Raw genomic sequence first — 24091 nt, 5'->3', positions numbered from 1 at the left:
TGGAACCAAGATTCAGCATGGTCTCCTCATTCAAGCTCTGTTAGATGCAATACATTTACCGACATCTATCGCTATCATGAAGTGCAAGGCACATACGAAAGTTACTGACATTATTTCCCAAGGAAATGATCTAGCAGATCGAACAGCCAAGCTTACAGCACAGACACCAGACATACCAGATAACAAGACACCGACATCCACTCTAGAACAGACTACTTGTATGACAGTTAAGGACCCTACTCAAGATGTCATAGATATCCAGCTACATGCTACCCCCGAGGAAATTAAGAAATGGTCCGAACAAGGAGGGGTCCAGACAGATCAGGGATGGTTGACGAAGGGTAGAGCCACATGGTTTCTCCCCGACTCTATGGTTCAAGTCATTATCAATACCGCACATAGTCCTGCACACTTAGGAGAAAAAGCCATGTTAGACAGTATCCAGAACATTTGGTTTAACAAGCATTTACGAGCTGCAGCCAAGCAGAAAGTCCGTACTTGTATGATATGTTGTCAATTCAATCCAGGTAAAAGTGTCCCGGTGGAACAAGGGGGATTCCAGCCCCCTGACCACCCTTTTGAAGTCCTCCAGATGGATTATATTCAGATGGAGCGATGTCGAGGTTTCAAGTATGTCCTTGTAGTTGTATGCGCTTTGTCCAGGTGGACAGAAGCATATCCAGTCCCAGATTACACAGCCGCGACCACTGCCAAGCAGCTGGTTCGTGAATATTTCCCCCGCTATGGACTCCCTAGGGTCGTGTATTCTGATAACGGCCAGCCATTCTCATCTGAATTAATGAAGCACGTTTCCCTTTTGTTAGGGTACCAGTGGAAGTTCCATTGTGTACGCCATCCAGAAGCAGCCGGTCTCGTAGAGAGACATAATCAAACCTTGAAAATCCGCATTGCCAAAATCTGTCAAGAAAAAGGTGTAGACTGGTTAGTTGCCCTGCCAGTCGCTCTGTTCTATATGCGCATGGTCGCACATTCCAGATCAGGTCTGTCCCCTTATGAGGTCGTATTCGGCCGCCCCCCGAATGTATGGGGTACACCTAGACCCCGAAGTATTACAGATGTTTCCAGTAATATGCTGACAGATTACCTAGCTTCCTTGATGTCTGCCCTACACTCTTGTCGTTCACAGGTTGCCGCTGCATTTCCCGACAATACTGAAGTCAAGCCACACGAGATCCTTCCCGGCACCCTGGTCCTCGTCCGCAATTTTGATCGTTCAAGTCCGCTGGAGCCTCGCTGGAAGGAGCCGAAGTTAGTCCTTCTAACCACCCGTACTGCCGTCAAGTTGGAAGGCAGGAAGGGGTGGGTGCATCTGTCACACGTCAAGAAATTTCACGGACTAAAAACTGTTTCCAAGAACATTTCCAAGGATTGTCAAGATTTTAAAGACTGCCAAGATACTATTCTTAAGGACTGTCCCGCAAATGACATTGATATCAAGCCCTCCCTGTTAGAGAAAACTCCGCAGCAGGAGTATAAAAGTAAGCTACGGTCTAGTAAAATAAGTCAGCCAGTTTAATTGTCTAAGTCCTCCCCTAGGTGAAACGGTTAGACAGGTATCTGACATGTATGAAATAGACCCCCATAGTGAGAGAGTTAGTCAAAACTCAATCCGATGTATCGTTTTTCTAAGTTTTATATTGTTTCTCAGCCTGATGGTTACCTGCACGAGTTATGCATTTCATTTATGTTTTCCAATTTCTCATGTAAATAAGTCTTCTAATGCTACAGTAGAGCACACGTTTAGTGATCTACCTCCTCACGAACTATCTTATCGTCTTGCTATGCGCAATAATTCATTTATCCGTATGTTGCATTATTCACACCAGACCAGCAATGCCACTAATTGTTGGGTGTGTGGTCGACTCCCCCCTTTCCAGACACCGAAGGGAGTTCTGCCACTGTTTCCTTATCCATTTTCACATAATGGTTCATGTGGAGCCTGGTCCATGTTAACGTCATCTTCAAATGATACGTCCCTTCTGAACAGTACATGTTTTCCAGACAAGCAAGGTCTTCCCCACAGAACAGGGTTAGATCTAGAAAATGAAGTTTATAATTTGGGTAATTATTCTTCGAATTTTATGGTCCTGAATGTTCAGTCTGATCCTACTCCAGACTTACCTGCTATTTCAGTATTACCAGTCAAAGGCGAATTATGTGTCCAAAATAATGGTTCCGTACATGTAGGACATAGTGATTGTACTACTATTGTTAAGTATAGTGACAGTGGGAAATCTATTTTCAAAGCTTCACGTCATTCTTATTTTGTTTGTGGTCAGACCGCATATGTTCGTCTGCCCCTCGATTGGGAGGGAACCTGTTACATTGCCTTCCTACTGCCACCAGTTTTTCTAGCCCCATCTGATTATCACAGAAACACACATCTAGTACACATTAGACATAGAAGGGAGATCGAGTCCCCGATTGTCGATCAAACTGGAACTGCTCTAGAACAGTATACAGATTTCAATAAAGGATTCTTTTTCTTTATAGGACCTATCCAGAATAGTAAGTTAATCCGTAGATTAACCAGAACCCTTGAGGCAGTAGTGAATGAGACTGCTTCTGCCCTAGGTAACTTAACCGAAGAGCAATCTGCTATGAGATTTGTCGTGCTCCAAAATCGTCTCGTTCTTGACGTCATACTGGCCGATAGAGGAGGAGCATGTAGAGTCATCGGATCTAGTTGCTGCATTTTCATTCCTAATAACGCGCCGTCTGTTTATTCAGCTATAACCAGACTTCATAAAATTGCCCATCAGTTACACCAGAATCCAGGCACCTGGACATGGTCCGGTTGGTTCTGGAGTATAATTTCTGCCTGGGGATGGAAAGTATTGTCATTTCTAGGTATTGCAGTAGCGATCATATTCAGTTGCTGCCTCTGTATACAATGTGGCCCTGCGATTTGCGGCATTTGTGCTACCTCTTGTATTCCTAGTCCCAAGTCCCGTCCTAGATCCCGTTCCAAGAAAATTCGAGACGAGCAAATGATACTGTATGAAATGATAGATGGTATCATGAATATTGATGTTTCCTGATGGAAACGTAGTGACAAGGAGGGAATGTGGAAAAGTAAATTTTGCCATGTTCTGTGTCCCTACGTGTCCCCCATCTTATGTTGTATGTGCATGATTAATATGCATATGTATTCCCCATGATCGATTAAAGACGCAATTACAGTTGTGTCCATCTCTAGTATGCCAGTTTCCAGTTCTCGTGAAAGCTACGAGTATTAGGCCTATGTAAAGCTACGTTGCAGCGTTTCTCAGTGTGCACGTTATTTCATTGTAAAGTCCCTGTTTCTAGGCCTCAAAAGGGCCCGGACTCAGATTCAGCTCCAGTCTCCTGAACCCTCTCCGAGGAGCGATACAGCCCCCACCTGTATCCCTGACCCTTCACTTACTTCCTGCCTCACAGTGCCCGGCTCGGCCTGGCTCTGCCTGCCAGTCTGCCAAGAGTATGTTATGATTCCAGTTATTAGTCCAGCTCTCCTTCTCTGCATTCCTAAGCTACTGAATCGCATCAATAGTTTCAGTTATCGTCTAGCCTTTACGTCTCCATGTAAGAGAAATACTGTATTTATGGTCATTTAATATTCCTCAACACACACTACATGTAGAATAATGCATGCACCAGTCTTAGTGTCTGTTAGCCTTTGCCCTGATAACTTTTGGATTCTATCAACATGTTCTCTAAACATCAGATACTAGATAGTGTTTAGGTACATGTCGCTCTGACTCTCCAGACTTTCGTCTCTCCTTCTAGCTCAGAAGTCATAGCCCCCAGCTTCTCCCTAGTAACACGTCATTGCCAGCTTGCGCGCACCACTAGGTTAAAGGTCCCGGCTCCTTCGGTAGCCCCCTCCATGTTTCCGCCCCATTTGTGACATATTCCGTTACGTTTACATCACATGTCTATGTATACGCCCTGTTCACGCCTCTTGTTACACCTACTTTCTGCCTTATCTTTCGCGACTGCTACAGGCCCTGCCCACTGCTACGCCTATTGTATTGAACCTCATGTATTTTGTTTAAGTATATATATGCTTGTGTCCTGTTATTAAAAGTTGTGCTAGCTAGCCATCCCAGATCTTGCCCGTGCAGGTTGTCCTGTTCCTGTCCTTTATGCTGTATTAAAACCTGCAAACTCATACTACCTCGAATCTTGACTCTTATTTATTGAGCTATCTGTTATTGTTATGTCCAGTCAAAAATAGAGGTATTATTTATTTATTTACCACACTTACACTACCTCTATGACTACTACAATTATTTAATTCTCTACATCACTTTTAATCACAAAGCAATGTAAAACAGTAGACAGCATTGCAGACTTACATTCCCTCTACTCCATGTTTTGATTGGCTGCTTCAATTAGCTTATAAAAAGAAACAGTTTTTCTGAACTCATTCAAAGTGCACATATTTCTCCATGACGTCCAGTCCTATGGTTAGAAGTTATGTCTCTGAACTACACTTATCCTCAAGGCCAAATTGTGTAGGAGCCATTAGAACTTCTTGAAATTCCACAGAGCACATCCCGAGATTATTTCCCTAAAATGTTGGTTTTAAAAACACCAGGTAAGAGTTTTTAAGGTCATACGGCAATTTTTTTTTGAAAATTAAAACAGAATCATTGCAGAATGACCAGCCATTTCTAGACTTTAAATAAGCTGTGTAATGTCCTGATGTTATTGAAGGGCTGTCATGATATATAATTGCTGCAGTTACAAAAGTCCTTCCTGATATTGACAACTGCGAAGCTACAAAATTTTTAATTAAAGTTGTCAATTTTGTTCCATCAGGCCTACATCGTTGGAACATTAAAATGACGTACTGGCCATATGTTCGTATAAATAATGTGGACATCATTTCAGATTTACATTGGCTACACTCCATGTTGTGATCAGCTGCTTTTACTAGCTTATTAAAGGAGACTGATTTACTGTCTGGCAAAGTTAAATATATAAATCTTTCTGAGTCTACACTAGTAGTACTTGATACCATACAGTTCTCGCAGTCATGCTGCCATTGATAAGAAAGCCCAAACAGCTGATCTACATCTACACCTTCAGCATGTAATACATCAAGCATGTACATTAAAAACTCCTGACAATCTTGCTGAATATTTTGAGAGAATTGTGTTTGGCCTGAACATCTGTCTAACAGATTTCGAATTTCACACACACTTTCTATGTTTCTTCTATCAGTGCTACATTTCTCTAACACAGAATTTAACAAACTGCAAAATCTTTGATCAGAATTGACCACAATCTCTTCTTTTACATTTTCTAGAGAAAACAAAACATTAACCACTACATTAGCATAGCAGTTGACACCAGAACTGTTTTCAAACTGAAAACCAACAACATCTTCAACAGAATCCTTTTTGTTTCTGCTTGTAATTTTAGGTTCATTGACTTTTTGTCTTTTTGCTACAACCTCCCCAGTATTGTTCTCATTTCTTCGTTTCCGGCCTACCACACGTTTCTCAAACAAAGGATACTGAGGCAAATGTGGCGCATACTCTCTTCTTAACCTATTGTATTCCTTAACACAATCTAGATCCGCACAAATGTTTGTGACATCACACTCAATCAAGTACAATCCCGATAAAGTTCTAACTCGTGACAATGCCACATATGCCATACCCTCCTTGAACACAGAACTGCCAATATTCACCAATGCACTGTCTACACTTAAACCTTGCGATTTATGGATTGTCACCGCATATGCCAAGGAAACAGGAAACTGCTTACGGCGAACATATAAGTCTTTTACAAGCAAAAATCTAGCAGAACAACGACCAATTAGCTGTACTTCCTCAATGCCATCAAATTTAATTTTTAAAAATTCAATTCCATCTCTATTTCTGTATTTCACAAAATCAACAACATTACCCATTGATCCATTTACCAGACCTCTTTCAACATGTAAATTCCTTCTTAAAATTATACGGCAGTTCAAGCACACATTCAGAGTCTTTTCAAAACCTGCAGTTTTAGATATACTCTTCTCTAATGAATCCAATTTTGTTTTCAGATTCTCAGACAAAATAATTGTTGATCCCATATGCTCTACTCTATCAATAGCTTCCAGTTTCACAATCTCTTGCTTTTCTAAATGCAACATTTTGTTGTTAAATTTGGCACATTCTGCAAGAGTTGGCATTAAACATATTCCAGATTTCTTCTCAGTAATTTTCTGAAAAATATTCTCAGGCACAACATCTTGTTCTGGATATAAATTTGACAGTAATCGTGCATGTAAAGCTTCTTTCCCATGCTCGGTCACTTTTCAATTCTAACATCTTGTAGAATAGTCTTGTAAACTTCATCCTTCGCCTGACGCATATTTTCATGCAGTTCAGCATAATTGAAGTTTAACCATATATTGACGTTGCCAATGCTGCCTAGGCACTTCCTGGTATCTTCATGCGTGAGCATTTTGAACACAGGTTGCCCTTTCACTGGTGTCAGCTGCAAAAGATCTCCGAAAACAATGATGTGTTTGCCACCAAATAACACATCATACTCTGTTTTGAGAACTTCTTGCATCCTCAAATGCACAAAGGCAAGCATGACATTGGAAACCATGCTTACTTCGTCAATGATAAGAAGTTTCATTTTCCTCAAGATTCTTGAAACTTCAAAACAAGCATCTCCAGATAGCTTGTGATATTGTAATTTGTTGTCATGCTCCACTGGCAGCATCAGTAAACGATGTAAAGTAATCCCTTTAATATTATGTGCTGCCAGTCCAGTTGGAGCAGTGACAACACAAGACAGCGATGACTCTGTCCTTTCCTGCAAATAGCATGAAATTGCTTTAATGAGGAAACTTTTTCCAGTTCCCGCTTCTCCACTCACGTACAGTCGGACAGGCTTCAACGACGTACATGAGCACTCTTTCTTATCATGACTTAATCCATGATCAATTTGCATGGTAACTTCGTCATATATTTTCCTCTGCTCAACGTTGAGTTGTCTTTCCAACTCTTCTAAGTTAACCGCATCCTCCTGAGCATGTGCCATGGCTCTTTCCACTTCATTCATAGCAGTGGCAGCTTCATTTTCGATAACAGGTCCTCCTAGTGGATCCTGACTCAATGAAGCAGAACTCTGACTGTCCTGAGAACTGTCTCTGGCAATCTCGGCTGCAATTGTTGCTTCCTGTTCAATTTCCGCATTCAACATTTCTACATATTTGGGAAAAGCAGGACATTCTATGGTCTCCTTGGCGGCATTGAAAGAGTCTTCGTAACAGAGGAAATCTCCAAGCAGTTCCTCTTCTGCACGCCAAGGCTTGAAAAGTTGCAAAAGTGCTAAATAGAAAAACTCCTTTTTTTCAGGAGATTCGCCACTCAATTTTCGATGGTTTACCAAGTGGCATTTTCTTTGCTTGACCAGACATCCCTCACTTCCTATTACAGCATACACTCCTTTCTCAGTATCTTCTTTGATGTTCCTCTTGAATATGTAATTTTGCAGAACCTCATACAGACAAACATTCTCGAGGTGACTGCTTCGATTTGGATAATATGTATCCAACATGTTTGTCTTCAAAATGTCGGTACTGTTTGGCTCCTTTTCCGCCAAATACTCAATTTCCCGCACAGGTTTGAGAACTCGATTACGCGTTGCAGCAAGACCAAGACTCGCCCAAACGATACTCCTGGACTTGGCATAGAGACTTGCAGAAGACAACCGGTCAGAACATTCGTACGCTCCGATTTCAGACGTCACATACCGAGCCACAGCCATACAGTTATCAGCCACAAACTGTATATCCATGTTAGCATTCCACATGGACAAAATCACCGGGTTGTAGTCGTTGATGTACTTGGACTCTTCGTTCCTCTTCAAATTGTAAGTGTTTTTAGGTGATTTCTTCATGACATTGTGTCGCAGCGAAGACATCAAACTGTTTACTCTTCCTTTAGAAATCACCGGTCGTGGAAAGCCGAAACGACATTTAGTGTAGCACTTGTCTTTGTTTCGGAATTTACGACGGCAGTACTTTCCACATCGATGGCTTTGGAAACGCAGAACTTTTTCTCTTAGGCTTTTCTTCTCCTTTGCGTTTGGAACAGCACACGTAGAATACTGTTGGATGAAACTCATCACTGAGTCTTCTGGATCCGTTCCAAATTTAGGTGCATCCTTGATCCACAGCAACATATGTATATGAGGAGCACCTCTTGCTTGGTACTCTTTTCTCCAGAAGAAATCCAACACCTCTCCAAGAGGTGGATTCTTCTTATTCATGATGAAAGACATCATAGCTTCAAATCTATGATTGAAGTACCTACATACATTGACTGGATCCAAAGAGCACAGTTCTCCGGGTGTCTTGAATTCGATGTTATCTACGTTAGCATTTGCCTCTCGTAGAAATTCAAGTAAGTCTTCCCAGCCATACTCGGCACAGCTCAGAGTGAGGAACCATGTGGGAGTACCTAAGTTCCTCAGCATACATTTTAAATCACCATGACGACGGTACCAGTACTCATTAGTACCACGCTGACACGCCATGAGATTAATCAGGTGAGAATCCAAAATACTATCTTGGACATTGACTTTATCCATAAAGTCACTTGCCGAGATGTTTTGCATGTGTATACCACTTTTCAAGATGTGGTTCACTGCATATGACAGTCCAGACAGATCGCTTTCAAACAGGAGATGAAACAAATAAGGAATGCATTGTCGAAACTTAGCATCTCCTGCATACAATCGCAAAGTCCGGTATTCAGAAGCAGGAATTTGATGAGGTCGCTCATCATATCTTCCTCCCTGACCTGTTGGAAAAAGCTGTGGGAAACACCGAGCTTCCAAACTTTCCTCCCAAACACTAATGGGACTCCCTTTGGCTTGTTTCATTTCAAACAACTCAATAGCATTCCCCATGACTTCCTTGGAATGCAAAGGATGAACACTATAATGTTCATATATTTCTTCACTAGTAGAGGGTTCTACTTTCTCAATTTGACCAGCACACAAATCGCTATCCTCTTCCTCACTTACTTCCTCTTCTGCAACATATACATTCTTATAGTATTTATTATTTTTTTTCAAATACAATGTTGCCTTTTTAACTTTCCTAACATCTACTAAATCTTGCCATATTTTCTTATTCTTTGTCGGAACCCCATTAACTAAGATAACCAGAGGTTCCTCTTCCACTTTTTCTACTCCAATTGTGTTAATGTTTTTCTTCAAATCTAGAGGCAAATAAACAACTCTTCCTTTTAATCCTCTCTGTAAATCTGATGGAGGCAATTTCCCTGTCTTTGGCTCCATTCTTACAATAGCCTGAAAGGGATGGATACTTTGAATCAAAATAGATTCATAAGTATTTAAATCCTTCAATTCAGAAGGAATCTCAACCAATTCCAGATTATTATGAACTGCTCTAGCAGGCATCTGGTTTTGATTTAATTTGCAAGAACAATAAGTACACACACGTTGATCCAATCCCAAATCAAAACAATTTTCTACCATCAAGTATGTTGCAAAATCCTTCCATTCACTATTATTTTCCCTTTCACTTTTTGCATATAAATCCACTAACTTAGTCTGATTCTTATAATAAGTGCGTCGACAACACACACAAGTGAAATTAGGCCTCTCACTTGATTTCACCTCAAACGTCGCAATTTCCCTCTGGAAATTATCTGTACTGGAAACCTGTACACTATCTTCCACATGACCCTCTTCTTCTTGCTCAATTTCAACATTCTCCTCTTTACTTCCAAAGTAACAAAACTCAATTTCTTCACATATATTCTTCACATCTATTTCAGAACCATGCAAAAGAGCAGCGCATAATTGTTTAAGCATAATTGCTGGACTCTTAGCATAATACAACATTCTAACTAATTTCCTCACTTTGTTATGATGCACTGCTAGCATCCTGAAATGATGAAAAACACTCTGGCATACTCTCCTGGGAAGACAAGCCAGTGAATGTCCATGCAAACCTGTCACTTCTCTTACTCTGCAAGGATCTAATTCTTGCAACAACATCATTTTCTGCTTCAAACTTTTCTTATTAAATGACCGTACAAAATCACAAAGCAAATTGATGGAATCCTGTCACACACTGCAAATACTACTACACTTCCAGGTGTACACAGGACCCTTAGCACGTCTTCCTAAAACCTCATTACCTAACACCTCTTCTGCCTCTGTTGTCACAAGTTTTTCTTTTTCAACTGGACAACCATCTTTCACTTCATAAGCACGACCACTGGTGTCAACTGCATGCACCAAATCATTATCCTGGAAATAACTCTCCTCATTAAAAAATGCCTCACAGCTTGAACTATGCATCCATTCTCCAGAAAAAACTTCACAAAAATTACTACGATTAACTATTCTCTTCCATCTACTATTTCTTTTGAAATCAAAAATTGCCTTGTTTAGCTTCCTAATTCTATTGATTATCAAAATAAATAACTTACGTTTAATTTCAAATGCCTGATCAATAACTTTCTCAACTTTTTTTTTTGTCTTATAAAAAACCAGTTTCTGTTGACCTTTCTTAATATTTTTTAACAAATTGCCAATTATCCTGTTCCGGAACATTCGTTTACGAATCTCCCTAAACTGTTGTTTCCTTCTACTATCATGCACAGAGTTATCTCTTGCTCTAGCAGTAACATTTTTCATTGGCCTTTCCTTTCCATTTGATTTCCTTCTCGTTTTATGGACTGAAACATTTTCTGTAGTAATATTTTTTTTACTACACATATTTCTTATAAATTGTTTTGTGCTCTTACCCGGTGCTTTCTTCGTGACTTGACAAATCTTTTTGTTAGAGGACTGCTGCGTATTTTTTTTCACCTGCTGTCTTTGACGTTTTGCAGCCTTTATCTGTCTTTCTATTGTAGGCATGGTGAAATCTTGAAATGATCTGCAGTTGAATCTGTGGAAAAATATAATAAAAAATGTTATTAACCATTATTACCAAACAGTAAATCAGTAACAGTGATCAAAAACTTAACACACTACTTGACATTTTAATTAGAAGATTTTTTAGTCGTTGGCAAATTTACAATACAGAAATACCAGAAAAGAAATGACATTTATATTTATGTTACCTATGCTATTTTATATGTGAATCTGATCTAATTTTATGAGCATATTTTAATATTTTATTGAAGACACTACACATAACCTGCTTTTGAAGGTGTCTTTATTTTTAAATTAAACGGTTTACCTTTTTACTTTTTATTAATTATAAATTTTAAAAATAAATGTTTATATTTCCAAAGGCTCAAGCAGGTCAGCTTCCCATCCTATATCATATAATTCGGACAAATCTGCATCCTCATCACGCTCTTCTTCATCCTCAGGATTTAAATCATCCAAGGGATCAACATCCACTGATGTTTCAATTACAAGTTCAATGATGAGGTCAAAATCAACTGATTGCAGATTGTCGCTCATGTTGAGGTTGTCTTTATCTTTAAAGAAAGATAACAACAATGAGATGTTGCAGAGTAAGAGACAAATCTCACAGATTATAATAGTAAAATTGTTTAACAAGAGTAACATTTTGCAGCTATTATTTAGCCATGTCCAGCGATGCTGAGCAGGTGAAGCCTATGTCTAATTTTTCACTGAACAGGACTCATCTCTTCTTAACCTTGGATAAGCCTCACCGACTCTGTGTCCCCTGCACATACTTAAATGTAAAGGGGCAGATTTATGTTAAATGGCACATCCCCAGGCATGCACCAGTTAACGTGCACCACTGCTCTGCCACCCATGGTGTGCCGCATTTACAATCAGATAGGAGAAACCTGCGTCAAAACCCTGCGCCTGCTTGAAGCAGGCATAGGTCTTGACGCAACATTGTGGAGATGGTGCACCCCTGAGCCTTGCTGGAGCTGCATCGCACTTGCGATACAACTCCAGCAATGCGCCACCTTAACGGCACAGATGCGTCAAGCATCTGTGCCGTTTTTGCCCCATGCTGCGCCGCATTGTAAATGCAGCACACCATGGGTGGCGGAACAGCGGCGCAAGATGACTGGCACATCCCTGGTGATGCGCCAGTCATCATAAATCTATCCCTAAGCTTCTTATCTTGTTAGAGATGAACTGCCATATGTATCATCAAAATATTTTGCATTTCCTAAATAGCGAATTTTAAGGAATAAATAGCGATTCTTTACCATTCCTAATTTGCGATGAGCAAATTGCTAATTGCAAGTTACCCATTCATTTCCATGGGCTAGGAGGCTCATAGGAATGAAGGTTTAATTTGCGATTAGCAATTTGCTCATCACAAATTAGGAATTTTTCCAAGGGTGCAGGGGTGTCTCAAGAACACCATGACATATCTGCCTAAATGCATCAATTTGTAATGTTGTCGCCTCATAGCAAATCTTTTGCACCACCGCTGCATCATAAAAGTGACGCACAGTGGCACAAAAGAGGCATACACCTATCATAAATCTGTCCCTAGCATTTTAAATGATTAATCCACGATGACGATAAAGTGTGGCCTATCCAGAGGTTTGTTTAAGGTGAGGCCTACTCAGGATTGCAGATTAAAGTTACGCTTGATGAAGAATACAGAGGAGATAATACATGTAAAGGCCTACCAATGAAGTAAGTAATGTGCACTTTATTGCGCCAGTCATCATAAATGTATCCCTAAGCTTCTTATCTTGTTACAGATGAACCACCATATGTACCATCAAACTATTTTGCATTTCCTAAATAGCAAATTTTAAGGAATAAATAGCAATTCTTTACCATTCATAATTTGCAATGAGCAAATTGCTAATTGCAAATTAGCACCGCCGTTGCATCATAAAAGTGACGCACAGTGGCACAAAAGAGGCATACACCTATCATAAATCTGTCCCTACCATTTTAAATGATTAATCCAGGATGACAATAAGGTGTGGCCTATCCAAAGGTTTGTTTAAGTTGAGGCCTACTCAGGATTGCAGATTAAAGTTACGCTTGATGAAGAATACAGAGGAGATAATACATGTAAAGGCCTACCAATGAAGTAAGTAATGTCCACTTTATTGCGCCAGTTATCATAAATGTATCCCTAAGCTTCTTATCTTGTTACAGATGAACCACCATATGTACCATCAAACTATTTTACATTTCCTAAATAGCAAATTTTAAGGAATAAATAGCAATTCTTTACTATTCCTAATTTGCAATGAGAAAATTGCTAATTGCAAATTACCCATTCATTTCCATGGGCTAGGAGGCTCATAGGAATGAAGGTTGCAATTTGCGATTAGCAATTAGCTCATCACAAAATAGGAATTTTTTCAAGCGTGCAGGGGTATCTCAAGAACACCCTGCTGCACCCCTGAAAAATAAATTTGGGGGCATATGGCACACCTACATGCCCTAAGGGCATGTATGGGCGTCATATGGGACCTTTTGTTTTTTGGAAAAAAATGCTTTTTGAAAAGAATTTGCAAATTACCACAAACTAGAAGTTGGTGGTAGTTTCCAAATCCTTAATATCATTTTTTACATATTTTTTGTTTGATACATTGCATTTAAGGAATCGCAAATTTTGAATTAAGGACATTTTAAGTCATTTCCACATGTGCAGTGTTTTCAAATTATGATTTGAAAATCGTTTTTGGGGAAAAGTAATGGTTTGCAAATTTATGACAAGGACATAATGGTGTATGCTTCTCTATAAGGCATTTCAGTGTCTCTGATGTCATTTTTCCCATATTACAATATATATACAATACATATACAACTATCCCAAATCATAAGACCTTTCCCCATGGAGCACATTCCTTGTAAATATGCTCCCACCTGTGCATGGCGAATTTAGATTTTGACTGTTTGAGTCACATAGCCATGTTAAAAGTGACCCAAAAAAATTGCAAACGTTTTAAAAAAACACATTCATGTGTCTTAAGGACATTTTAAGTCATTTCCCCATGGACAATGTTTTCTAAGTGGCGCAAAAGAGGCATACACCTATCATAAATCTGTCCCTAGCATTTTAAATGATTAATTCAGGATAACAATAAGATGTGGCCTATCCAGAGGTTTGTTTAAAGTGAGGCCTACTCAGGATTGCAGATTAAAGTTACGCTTGATGAAGAATACAGAGGAGATAATACATGTAAAGCTCTACCAATGAAGTAAGTGATTTCTACTTCATTGCGCCAGTCATCATAAATGTATCCCTAAGCTTCTTATCTTGTTAGACATCAACCGCCATATGTATCATATAACTATTTTGCATTTCCAAAAAAGCGAATTTTAAGGAATAAATAGCGATTCTTTACCATTCCAAATTTGCGATGAGAAAATTGCTAATTGCAAATTACCCATTCATTTCCATGGGCTAGGAGGCTCATATAAATGAAGGTGCAATTTGCGATTAACAATTTGCTCATCACAAATTAGGAATTTTTCCAAAGCTGCAGGGGTGTCTCAATAACACCCTGCTGCACCCCTGAAAAAGAAATTTGGGGGCATATGGCGCACATAAATTTTAACAACATTCCTTTACCTCAAAAACGATTTTCAAATCATAATTTCAAAACACTACACATGGGAAAATTACTTAAAATGTCCTTAAGACACATAAAAGCGTTTTTTGATTGCCTTTCCTGCATGGTTGGGTCACTTTTAACATGGCTATGTAACACAAACATTCAAAATCTAAATTTTCCATGCACAGGTGGGAGCATATTTACAAGCAATTTGCGCCACAGAGAAAGGTCTTACACTAAAATGAGAAAAATAACATCAGGGACAGTCAATTGCCTTATAAAGAAGCATACACCATTATGTCCTTGTCATGAATTTAAAAACAATTCCTTTTCCCCAAAAACGATTTTCAAATCATAATTTCAAAACACTGCACATGGGAAAATGACTTAAAATGTCCTTAAGACACATGAAAGCGTTTTTTGATTGCCTTTCCAGCATGGTTGGGTCACTTTTAACATGGCTATGTAACACAAACATTTAAAATCTAAATTTACCATGCACAGGTGGGAGCATATTTACAAGCAATTTGCGCCACAGAGAAAAGTCTTACATTAAAATGGGAAAAATAACATCAGGGACAGTCAATTGCCTTATAAAGAAGCATACACCATTATGTCCTTGTCATAAATTTAAAAACAATTCCTTTACCTCAAAAACGATTTTCAATTCATAATTTCAAAACACTGCACATGGGAAAATTACTTAAAATGTCCTTAAGACACATAAAAGTGTTTTTTGATTGCCTTTCCTGCATGGTTGGGTCACTTTTAACATGGCTATGTAACACAAACATTCAAAATCTAAATTTTCCATGCACAGGTGGGAGCATATTTACAAGCAATTTGCGCCACATAATTCATAATTTTCTCCTTAAAGCACACTATTCTCTATCTAAATTAAAGAAATATTTTCTCACCTTAGCAAATACTTTGAGTTTGAAAACAGTCTCAGAAACACACCAATTTGTCTTCAGCAGAGCAAAAGGTATGCACTCCAGAGTCTGCAGCTATCAAAAGCACAGAAATGCTGTAATTCTTCACACATATCTCTCATGTCACCCAATCAAAACTCTTCCCTCACTTTTTTTCAAATGAAAACCCTTCCCCCTCTGCCATTTCATGCCTTTTCTGCATGGCAACCACCTCTTGGAAGACCTCTGTTGTTTGCAAGTTCACACAACAATGTTGCAATTGAACTCTGAACTCTCAGTGCACCTGCATATCCAGTGCATTCTTTCATTTAATGATTTTTTATTGACCACTCAAAATACATCTTTCAAAGAACACATCCGTGCACCCTAACTTTCTGTTTTCAGCAATCAAAATCCACCAATCACTGTTACTGCTTCATGAACACAGAAACTCCACAGTTTTTTTCATTTTAAACTCTCATTTTTTCAACTGCCATTTCATTGCCACACTTCATCTGACTGCAGGAGAACCTTCTCTCACCATGTTTTCTGTCTGGATTGTTGGACATAGTTATATTCACTGGGCTCAAAGGTACGTTGAAAACAGGAAATTACCTAACCTCAATTTACAAGATGTGGAAATTAAGTGGTTTGGCCACAGAGGATTAAAATGTCACCAATTGATACCATTGGTGAAAACCTTTATGCATTTGCCCAAACCTGACCTGTTAATTGTGCACTGTGGAGGTAATGACTTGGGCACTTTGACTGGTGTAGGTCTGGAAATGCTTTTAAAGGACACCTTTGAGCAATTAATGGCACTTTTTCCTCAGACTGCCTTGGTATATTCAAATATATGCCAAAGACAGAAATGGAGGTGGTCAAACCAATTTTGTCCACAAATTGAGAAGTCGAGGAAGCATGTAAACAAATCTGTTTCAGCTTACATGAGAGACCATGGAATGGGCTCCCTGTACAACAATAACTTGCGTTACTACATGCAAGATATCTACAGAGGAGATGGAGTTCACTTCTCAGATGAGGGCAACAGAATTTTCACTCTGAATTTAAAAATGTGCATTGGTACCTACTTATAAGTACCTAAATGTACCATAAACCCAAAAGCTCTTCTCAGAGCTACCCTACATCTAATCACTCACAATTATTATTTTACTCTAACATTTTTCATTAATTTTCAACAAAGTACGCTCCCTGGGGCGCTACCCGGTACGCGAACCGGGAGCTAACCTCGCGAAATTTTTAAAAAAAATGTTTTTTTCGCACATATAAGCCTCCTCAGCCACCCTCACAAAACCTAGGGGGTCAAGATAACTCTACCGTGCCCCCTTCTACCCATTCTGAACATTATTTGCCCTCCATCTTGTATCTTAATTCGACCGAAACACAAAATGGTGGACTCCTGGAACGCTTAAGGTCCGCGAACCGAGGCGCTCAACAGTTCGCGTACCGGGTCGCTCCCTGGGAAGCGCACCATCAAAAAAGGTGGGAAAGTAGTTCACAGAAAATCTACTGGAGACAATTTCACCAAATATAGATTAGCTCATACTACATACCAATCCCTACCATTTTCACAAATTTGATTGGAATTCCATTTAACCATTTAACCTGTAGACCTCTCTAAATACCCTGAGGTAAATTACTTCTCAAAACACATCTGAAGTGTTGGAATTGACAACCAATGAAAATGTTACTTTCATTTTCTACTTTTTTTTACCTGACATTTGATTGGTTATGTACCTGAATATATATAAAGAAAGAGAGAGAAACACAGCCATTTTGACTACTACTTCCTGAATTACATTGCAAGATCATTTTCACTCACAACTTAAACTTCTTTTTAGAAGGTGAGATATTATTTTATAAATTTGAAAACATTTTCAGATAGTTATATACTATCCCTCTGTAAGAGTTAGACATTGAGAAAGGCTTCTTTATTATAATTATGGATTGATTTAGGTTTCTGTGGTATAATTATGAATTTACTTAGGCTTCTTCACAGGCACTTTTTAATAGTACTACTTCACGCCTGAAACCATACAGTGCCCATAGATTACTTCTCTGTTATAAACTCACAAGTACCTGTCTGAACTTAAACCCAACAGTGCCCTATCTCTACTGATATATTTATTTTTTATGCAAATTACAGCAAGAAAATGGAAGGAGAGCAGAATATTTCCTTCGAAATTGTTCTGGAGAACAACACAGAAAAAGATATTGAGGACAATGATGACTCAGATTTCATGGATGAATCACGGGACCATGAATTAGTTCAATGTGTAGAATCTGTGGATCATTTACTTCATTATGATGACGGTCAAATGTGGGAAGTTATGTTCACTCAACAAGAGGACATATCTGACAGTCAAATGTTAGACATTCTATTAAATTTTGAAAAACAATCCGAAAAATAAAATTATATGTAATATTAAAAAATTATTTGAGTCTTTAATCATTTTTATATGTAATTCATAAACTAGTGAAATGTTAGAAATGTTATTAAATGTTGAAACACAATCACAATAATAAATAATTGCTTAAAAAATAAAAAAATTAAAAAATAATCAACAAAACCAACAATCAATTAACATACAGTATTTGAAAAGTCTATCATTCATTTTTCATTATAGTACGCAGCCCAGAACGCTTCCCGGTTCGCGGACCGGGCGCTTACCACGAAAAAAACCAAAAAAAAATATTTTATTTTTTTTGCCCCGCGGGGCCCTTTTAAAGCCTCCACATTAAACCTAGGGGATCAGGGAGGATCTACTATGCCCCCTTATGGTTATTTCCACCTTTGTTTTGGCCTCCTCTTGTCTCTCAATCCTCCCGAGAGACAAGATGGCGGCCGCTCCGGACTGTTTAGAATGTTGACAGACACCGGAGAGCCAATCAGCTTCGCTACGCGAAGTTCCGTTACGCGAAAAGTACGCGAACTGGAGCGCTGCCCGGTCCGCTGTTACAGATATATATCTTTTTTTAAACGTTAATTTCTCAAAATCCACTGGAGCACATATATTGAGACCTACAAAAGGCACATCGGGCTACCAGTCCCTACAATTTTGCCAAGTTTCGTGCAAATCCATTCAGCCGTTCGGGCTAAAAGTGAGGCCAACCGCCCTATGGAAAACTCAATGTTAAAAACACGTTTTGGGACCCCCCTTTTTTCTCGGCCCTCCCTGGACGAACCCCCCCCCCCCAAATTTTCAGAGGCTGCTCAGAAACAAAAAGTTCCATTTTCCAGAAAATTTCAGCCAATTCCGTCCACAAACGCCAAAGTTATTAGACATAGAATTTTCAAAAATCCCATAGGGAAAAAATCCTAACTATATATACCTACTGGCGACCCTACCAGGTTATGCTACACAGCGAAAAGAGACAGCAGCGCTGGAAGGGATTCAGTGAGGAGTACATCCTACACCGATCGTTCCAGAGAAAGAACCTTTTTTCAAAGATGTCCAAACACTCGAGCATCTTGCTGGTAATTATAAACTGCCATGACTGGGTTCCATTAGGAAAATAATCACATTAAACTGCATCGGAGGATGAAAAGAGCAAATTGGGAACTGTGCCTTTTAAATGAGAACTTTCAGTAAAATACCAGCACATAACTGAAATTCCCGATGTATTGTGGGAGATGTATTTTTTGCCAGTCATGTGACCCAAGACTTTTAAAAAAATGCATGCACGTAAGCACTTGGCTGTGGCTTCTTCCCGTGATCAAGGCAGAGCGCCGAAACATGTAGGGAAAGAGAAGCTGACGGTGCATTCTACTTTGAATAAAGGAACCAACTCTGGAAATGGGCCTCTGTTTTCTGTGTTCACCTGTAGTGAATTGACAGGCTTCTCCGTGCCTGTTTGAGAGGCCACCCTGAAGGGTTGGGGGCTCCGTGCTCGGAGGCTTGTGAAGGATTCAATTATGGAGCATGACCCACACACTGCTGTTTCGCCTACCAGGTTATGCTACACAGCGAAATGCCGCTGGCCGCGCGACGCGAAGGGGAGCTAAGCGAAGACAGCATCTTAGTCCCACATTCCGCGCGCACGCCAGCACTGATCCGCCCCCTTTCCAGGCTTGGCCTATGGGCGCAGGCCCCAGGTGTGAGGGGCGGCCCCGAAAGGGTTCAAAACCAGCGCGGCAGCGAGGCTCGGCCTTTCCTGCCGTCGCTCCGGGCTGCTCTGCGCTTCTGAGGTCTTCGCGTTACAAGAGGTATGGGTCACGACTGAGCCTCCCCCCGGCCCTGTCCCTGGGCATGACCAGGTCGATGGGGCCCAGTGGTTCGTCCACGGGGGGGGTTTTGTGTGGCGGGCATAGGCTCAACCGAGCGATATAATGAGGGTTTCTTAGTTCAGGCTGTGGCTCAGATGTTTTGCGGATCACGTTCGAGCAGCGGGGCATGGAAAGATTGTCGGATGATACGTTTATACGTTTTAAGTTTTAATTACAGGCCTGGGAAGGCGATTTGCTGTGGGGATGTAGCTCAGTGATAGAGCGCGGCGCCACAAATGTTCCGATTGCGAAGTTTTAATTACAGGCCTGGGAAGGCGATTTGCTGTGGGGATGTAGCTCAGTGATAGAGCGCGGCGCCACAAATGTTCTGATTGCGATGGCCGCGTGTTGCCAATCTGTGGGCGCCACGAATGTAATTTTGGGCGCCACGAATGTTCCGATTGCGATGGCCGCGTGTTGCTAATGGCCGCCCTAGGAAGCGCATTGAGATAGGACGCCATCTTGGGCCTACGGGGAGGGACACACAGAGTCTTCGAACAGAATGGGTTGGGTGTTGCCGAGCGGTGTCATCAAGGTACCCTGAATAATTGCGAGATGCCCCGGGTTCCCCCACGCTTACCAGGATGTACATATTAGTTAAATTTCAAGCCCATATCACCTGCCATACGGCTTTGATAGGATTTTGCGTTATGCCCCGGGTTCCCCGACGCGAGTATCACAATGTGCGTATGTTGAAAGTAGAAGCCCAGGTCACCGGCCGCGTAGCTTTGAAAGGGATGAAAGGGTGAAGTTTAGCACGGAACTCCCAGAAGGTAAAGGGCATAGGAAGCGCGGGCCTCGCTCACGGCGCACACACATTTAAAGCCACACACCCTTGCTGAGGAGATAGGACGCCATCTTGGGCCTACACGAAGGTTATCTGTTCCACATGTGAGTCTTTGAACAGGATGGGTCGAGTGTGCCGAGCTGTGTACATCAAGGCACTTTGAATAACTATGAGATGCCCCGGGTTCCTCCACGCGTCCATCGGATTGTACATATTAGTTAAATTCAAGCCCACATCACCTGCCATATTGCTTGGATAGGAATTTGCGTTATGCTCCGGGTTCCCCGACGCTATTACCACAATGTGCGTATGTTTAAAGTTAAAGCCCATGTACCGGCCGTGTAGCTTTGAAAGGGATGAAACGGTGAATTTTAACAAGGATCTCCCAGAAGGTAAAGGGTAAAGGGCATAGGGAGCGCGGGCCTCGCTCACGGCGCACAGACTTAAAACCACACACCATTGCTGATGTCGCCGATATCTCCAAAGCTCATCAGAGGAGGCGAAGGTGGTGTAGCGCGGCAGATACCTGGGGGGATAATGCAACCAGCAGCATATAAGGCGGTGTCTCTAGCACCCGACTGTAGTACATGTGACGCACTAGCCGAAGTTGAAATAGCATGGCGCCCCCCCCCCCTTTTATAAGTGGCGTGGTAGTGTGGCAGACTCAGTATATGGGACGCATTAGGCGAAGTTTCAGTAACATGGCGCCCCCCCCCCCCCTTTTCAATAAATTGCGGGGTGGTGTGTGGCCGGACCTCACGGTGATCACGGATAATGCGGTGTTCCTAACACCCGACTGCAGTAACGGGGACGCCTGAGCCGTTAGTCCTTCGGGCGGTCGGGGGGCCTGAACCGACCGGGGGTGTGCCTCATCGCTCCGCCCTGACAGGGGGGGCGGGAGTGAACGAAAGAAAGTAAGAAGGGAATGCACCGTCAGAGCATCGACTCGCCGTGCAAGAATGGCTCATTAGGCATGCGGGACAGCGAGGGGCTGCCGTATTGGATCGCCCGTAAGATGACCCACCTTATTTCCACTTGTTGTGCAAAATAAAACCTGCACCACGGTTTTCCCACTAAATTTGTCTCATGGTTTCCTTGGTATGTGAGTTGAAGGGGCGCAGAAGGGAGTGAGCGCTGGGAGTGTGGGCACTAAGAGACAGCAGCGCTGGAAGGGATTCAGTGAGGAGTACATCCTACACCGATCGTTCCAGAGAAAGAACCTTTTTTCAAAGATGTCCAAACACTCGAGCATCTTGCTGGTAATTATAAACTGCCATGACTGGGTTCCATTAGGAAAATAATCACATTAAAATGCATCGGAGGATGAAAAGAGCAAATTGGGAACTGTGCCTTTTAAATGAGAACTTTCAGTAAAATACCAGCACATAACTGAAATTCCCGATGTATTGTGGGAGATGTATTTTTTGCCAGTCATGTGACCCAAGACTTTTTAAAAAATGCATGCACGTAAGCACTTGGCTGTGGCTTCTTCCCGTGATCAAGGCAGAGCGCCGAAACATGTAGGGAAAGAGAAGCTGACGGTGCATTCTACTTTGAATAAAGGAACCAACTCTGGAAATGGGCCTCTGTTTTCTGTGTTCACCTGTAGTGAATTGACAGGCTTCTCCGTGCCTGTTTGAGAGGCCACCCTGAAGGGTTGGGGGCTCCGTGCTCGGAGGCTTGTGAAGGATATATATATATATATATATATATATATATATATGTGAAACTTCACAAGTGGGTCGAACTATTTCAGTGCTTATGACTATTGATGAGGATCCCCTGGAAGAGAACATGTTTTGCACTTGAAAAGGGTATTGCAGCTTTACTAGGAAAGGACCTTCACTACACCACTGGAAAAAAAGACAATGTGTTAGACTGGACTTGTACAGTACTGGTTCACAGAATAGACATTACAGTGTGTAGTGCTTTAGATTCCATTAAAAGCTGAGAACGTTCTGACGCAATTCTTAATACACAAATTTAATTTTATCCCTCACAAGCTTGCTCCTGAACTTGAAGTAAAAAAATTCCAGAATTTCTCTTGCAATGCTGCCACAGTTTCTGTTTTCCATGAGTAGTGACATTTGTAAGCATTTACACAAGCATAAATGTACATGGTCCACATTCCGTGATGTGTTAATGCCTATGAGAAATGTCTTTTCATGGTAAATCTTGTAAACAAATTCATAAAAGAATCATATGGCAATCTAAGATGCAGGGGTCATGCTAACCTGGGACGATGTAGTGAGTTAACGGTGACTGGCATATCCATCCCCTCCATGTTGTTTTCCACTATCAAATCAACAGATGGAAAAAAATGTAAACAACATATTGGTAAATGCTGTGTTTTTCTGAAAGCCTTCAAAATAAAAACTGTGAAGTATTTAAAAAAAGGAAAATGTATAATAACAGAATAACTTATTACAATGTAATTTAGAAATAAATAAAGCAATAATTCTTACTCTAAAGCAGTGTAATTAAAGCTAGAATAGGCAGATATGTTTTACCAGACGTATAATATTTGGGATGGTTAAATTTGTAGAACGTTTATCACAAACTGTTTTCAAAATTGTTGTGCCTTCCACTTAAATAACTTATTTTCTTACATTAATTTCTCACTAAAAGTGTTCTCCCTTTTTGCATATTTTCAACATAGATGAAACAAATATATATTTATTCCAGGAGGCAGACTCAAAATACCATTCAAGTTTGAGCTCCAAGATTTTTTCCAAACATCTATGTAAGTGTTACCTCTTTTCTTCTGAAGAGCCTGAATCCAAATTTCCATTTTTTTGGGTGAAGGTGCAGAAATGAGATACTCTGCTCCGTCGTCAAGTCTGCAAATAAATGAAGACATAAAACAACATTAATCAACTACATCTATGAATTACCCATGTATGCATATCTCCTCCATCTATTATCAACTTCTTCAAATCACTGCTGTGGCAGGGATGATGATGCATCTACTGCCACCTACCACCTAGTAACAACTTCTCCAGTACAAAATGAGGGTTGAAGAGCAATACCAAAAATGTGTGTAGGTCGAAAGCTTGTGTAGGTTAATCATAATTGTTTCCATCAAATTAATATTCTAAAAGTAACCAAAGTAAACAAGCAACTAAAGGCTTAGCTTTTGACATATTCATGTGAATGCATATATTGAGATGCATGTGCACACAACTAGCAATTGTGCAATGGATTTTTCTATTAAAGAAAACACATTACAAGACGGACATCCATGAGCACTCAAGCGTCTCTGAAGAGATTGAACGCATGTGATGTGACATTTAAGTGCGCATGTGTTGTGATGCTTGGTTGACATTTTAAATTTACTTTTCTACCATGGCAGATAGGAATTTTACAACAGTAAATAAAAATTTAAAGAAAAAGTGAAAAGTAAGTGCATGCCTGGGCAAAAAAACTAAAAAGAATATGCATGTAGAGCTTTGCAACTACCTGGCCTTCAGAAAAAATTTAAAATGGACAGAGGAGTGGTGAGTGGAAGTGGTAGTGGGTGTTGGAAAAGGAGCATGGGGGAAGGTAAAAGAGCCCATGACTGTGGGGGGGGGGG

The 24091-nt window shown here is 40.6% G+C and overlaps 1 protein-coding gene across 2 annotated transcripts in view; it reads right to left on the bottom strand.

The window, feature by feature from the left end:
- Positions 1–24091, bottom strand: part of SPTBN5 (spectrin beta, non-erythrocytic 5) — a 2054098-nt gene that overhangs the window by 93749 nt on the left and 1936258 nt on the right. For both annotated transcript variants that reach the window (XM_078659643.1, XM_078659644.1), the window contains exons 68-69: positions 23272–23357; positions 22752–22812 (exon numbers count right to left, since the gene is read on the bottom strand). In XM_078659643.1, coding sequence (XP_078515769.1) covers positions 22752–22812; positions 23272–23357 — 147 coding nt within the window. The remainder of the gene's footprint in view (positions 1–22751; positions 22813–23271; positions 23358–24091) is intronic.

This window comes from Lissotriton helveticus, chromosome 9, assembly GCF_964261635.1.
Source record: "Lissotriton helveticus chromosome 9, aLisHel1.1, whole genome shotgun sequence".
NCBI lineage: Eukaryota > Metazoa > Chordata > Amphibia > Caudata > Salamandridae > Lissotriton > Lissotriton helveticus.
This window is presented reverse-complemented; position numbering and strand designations above follow the sequence as displayed.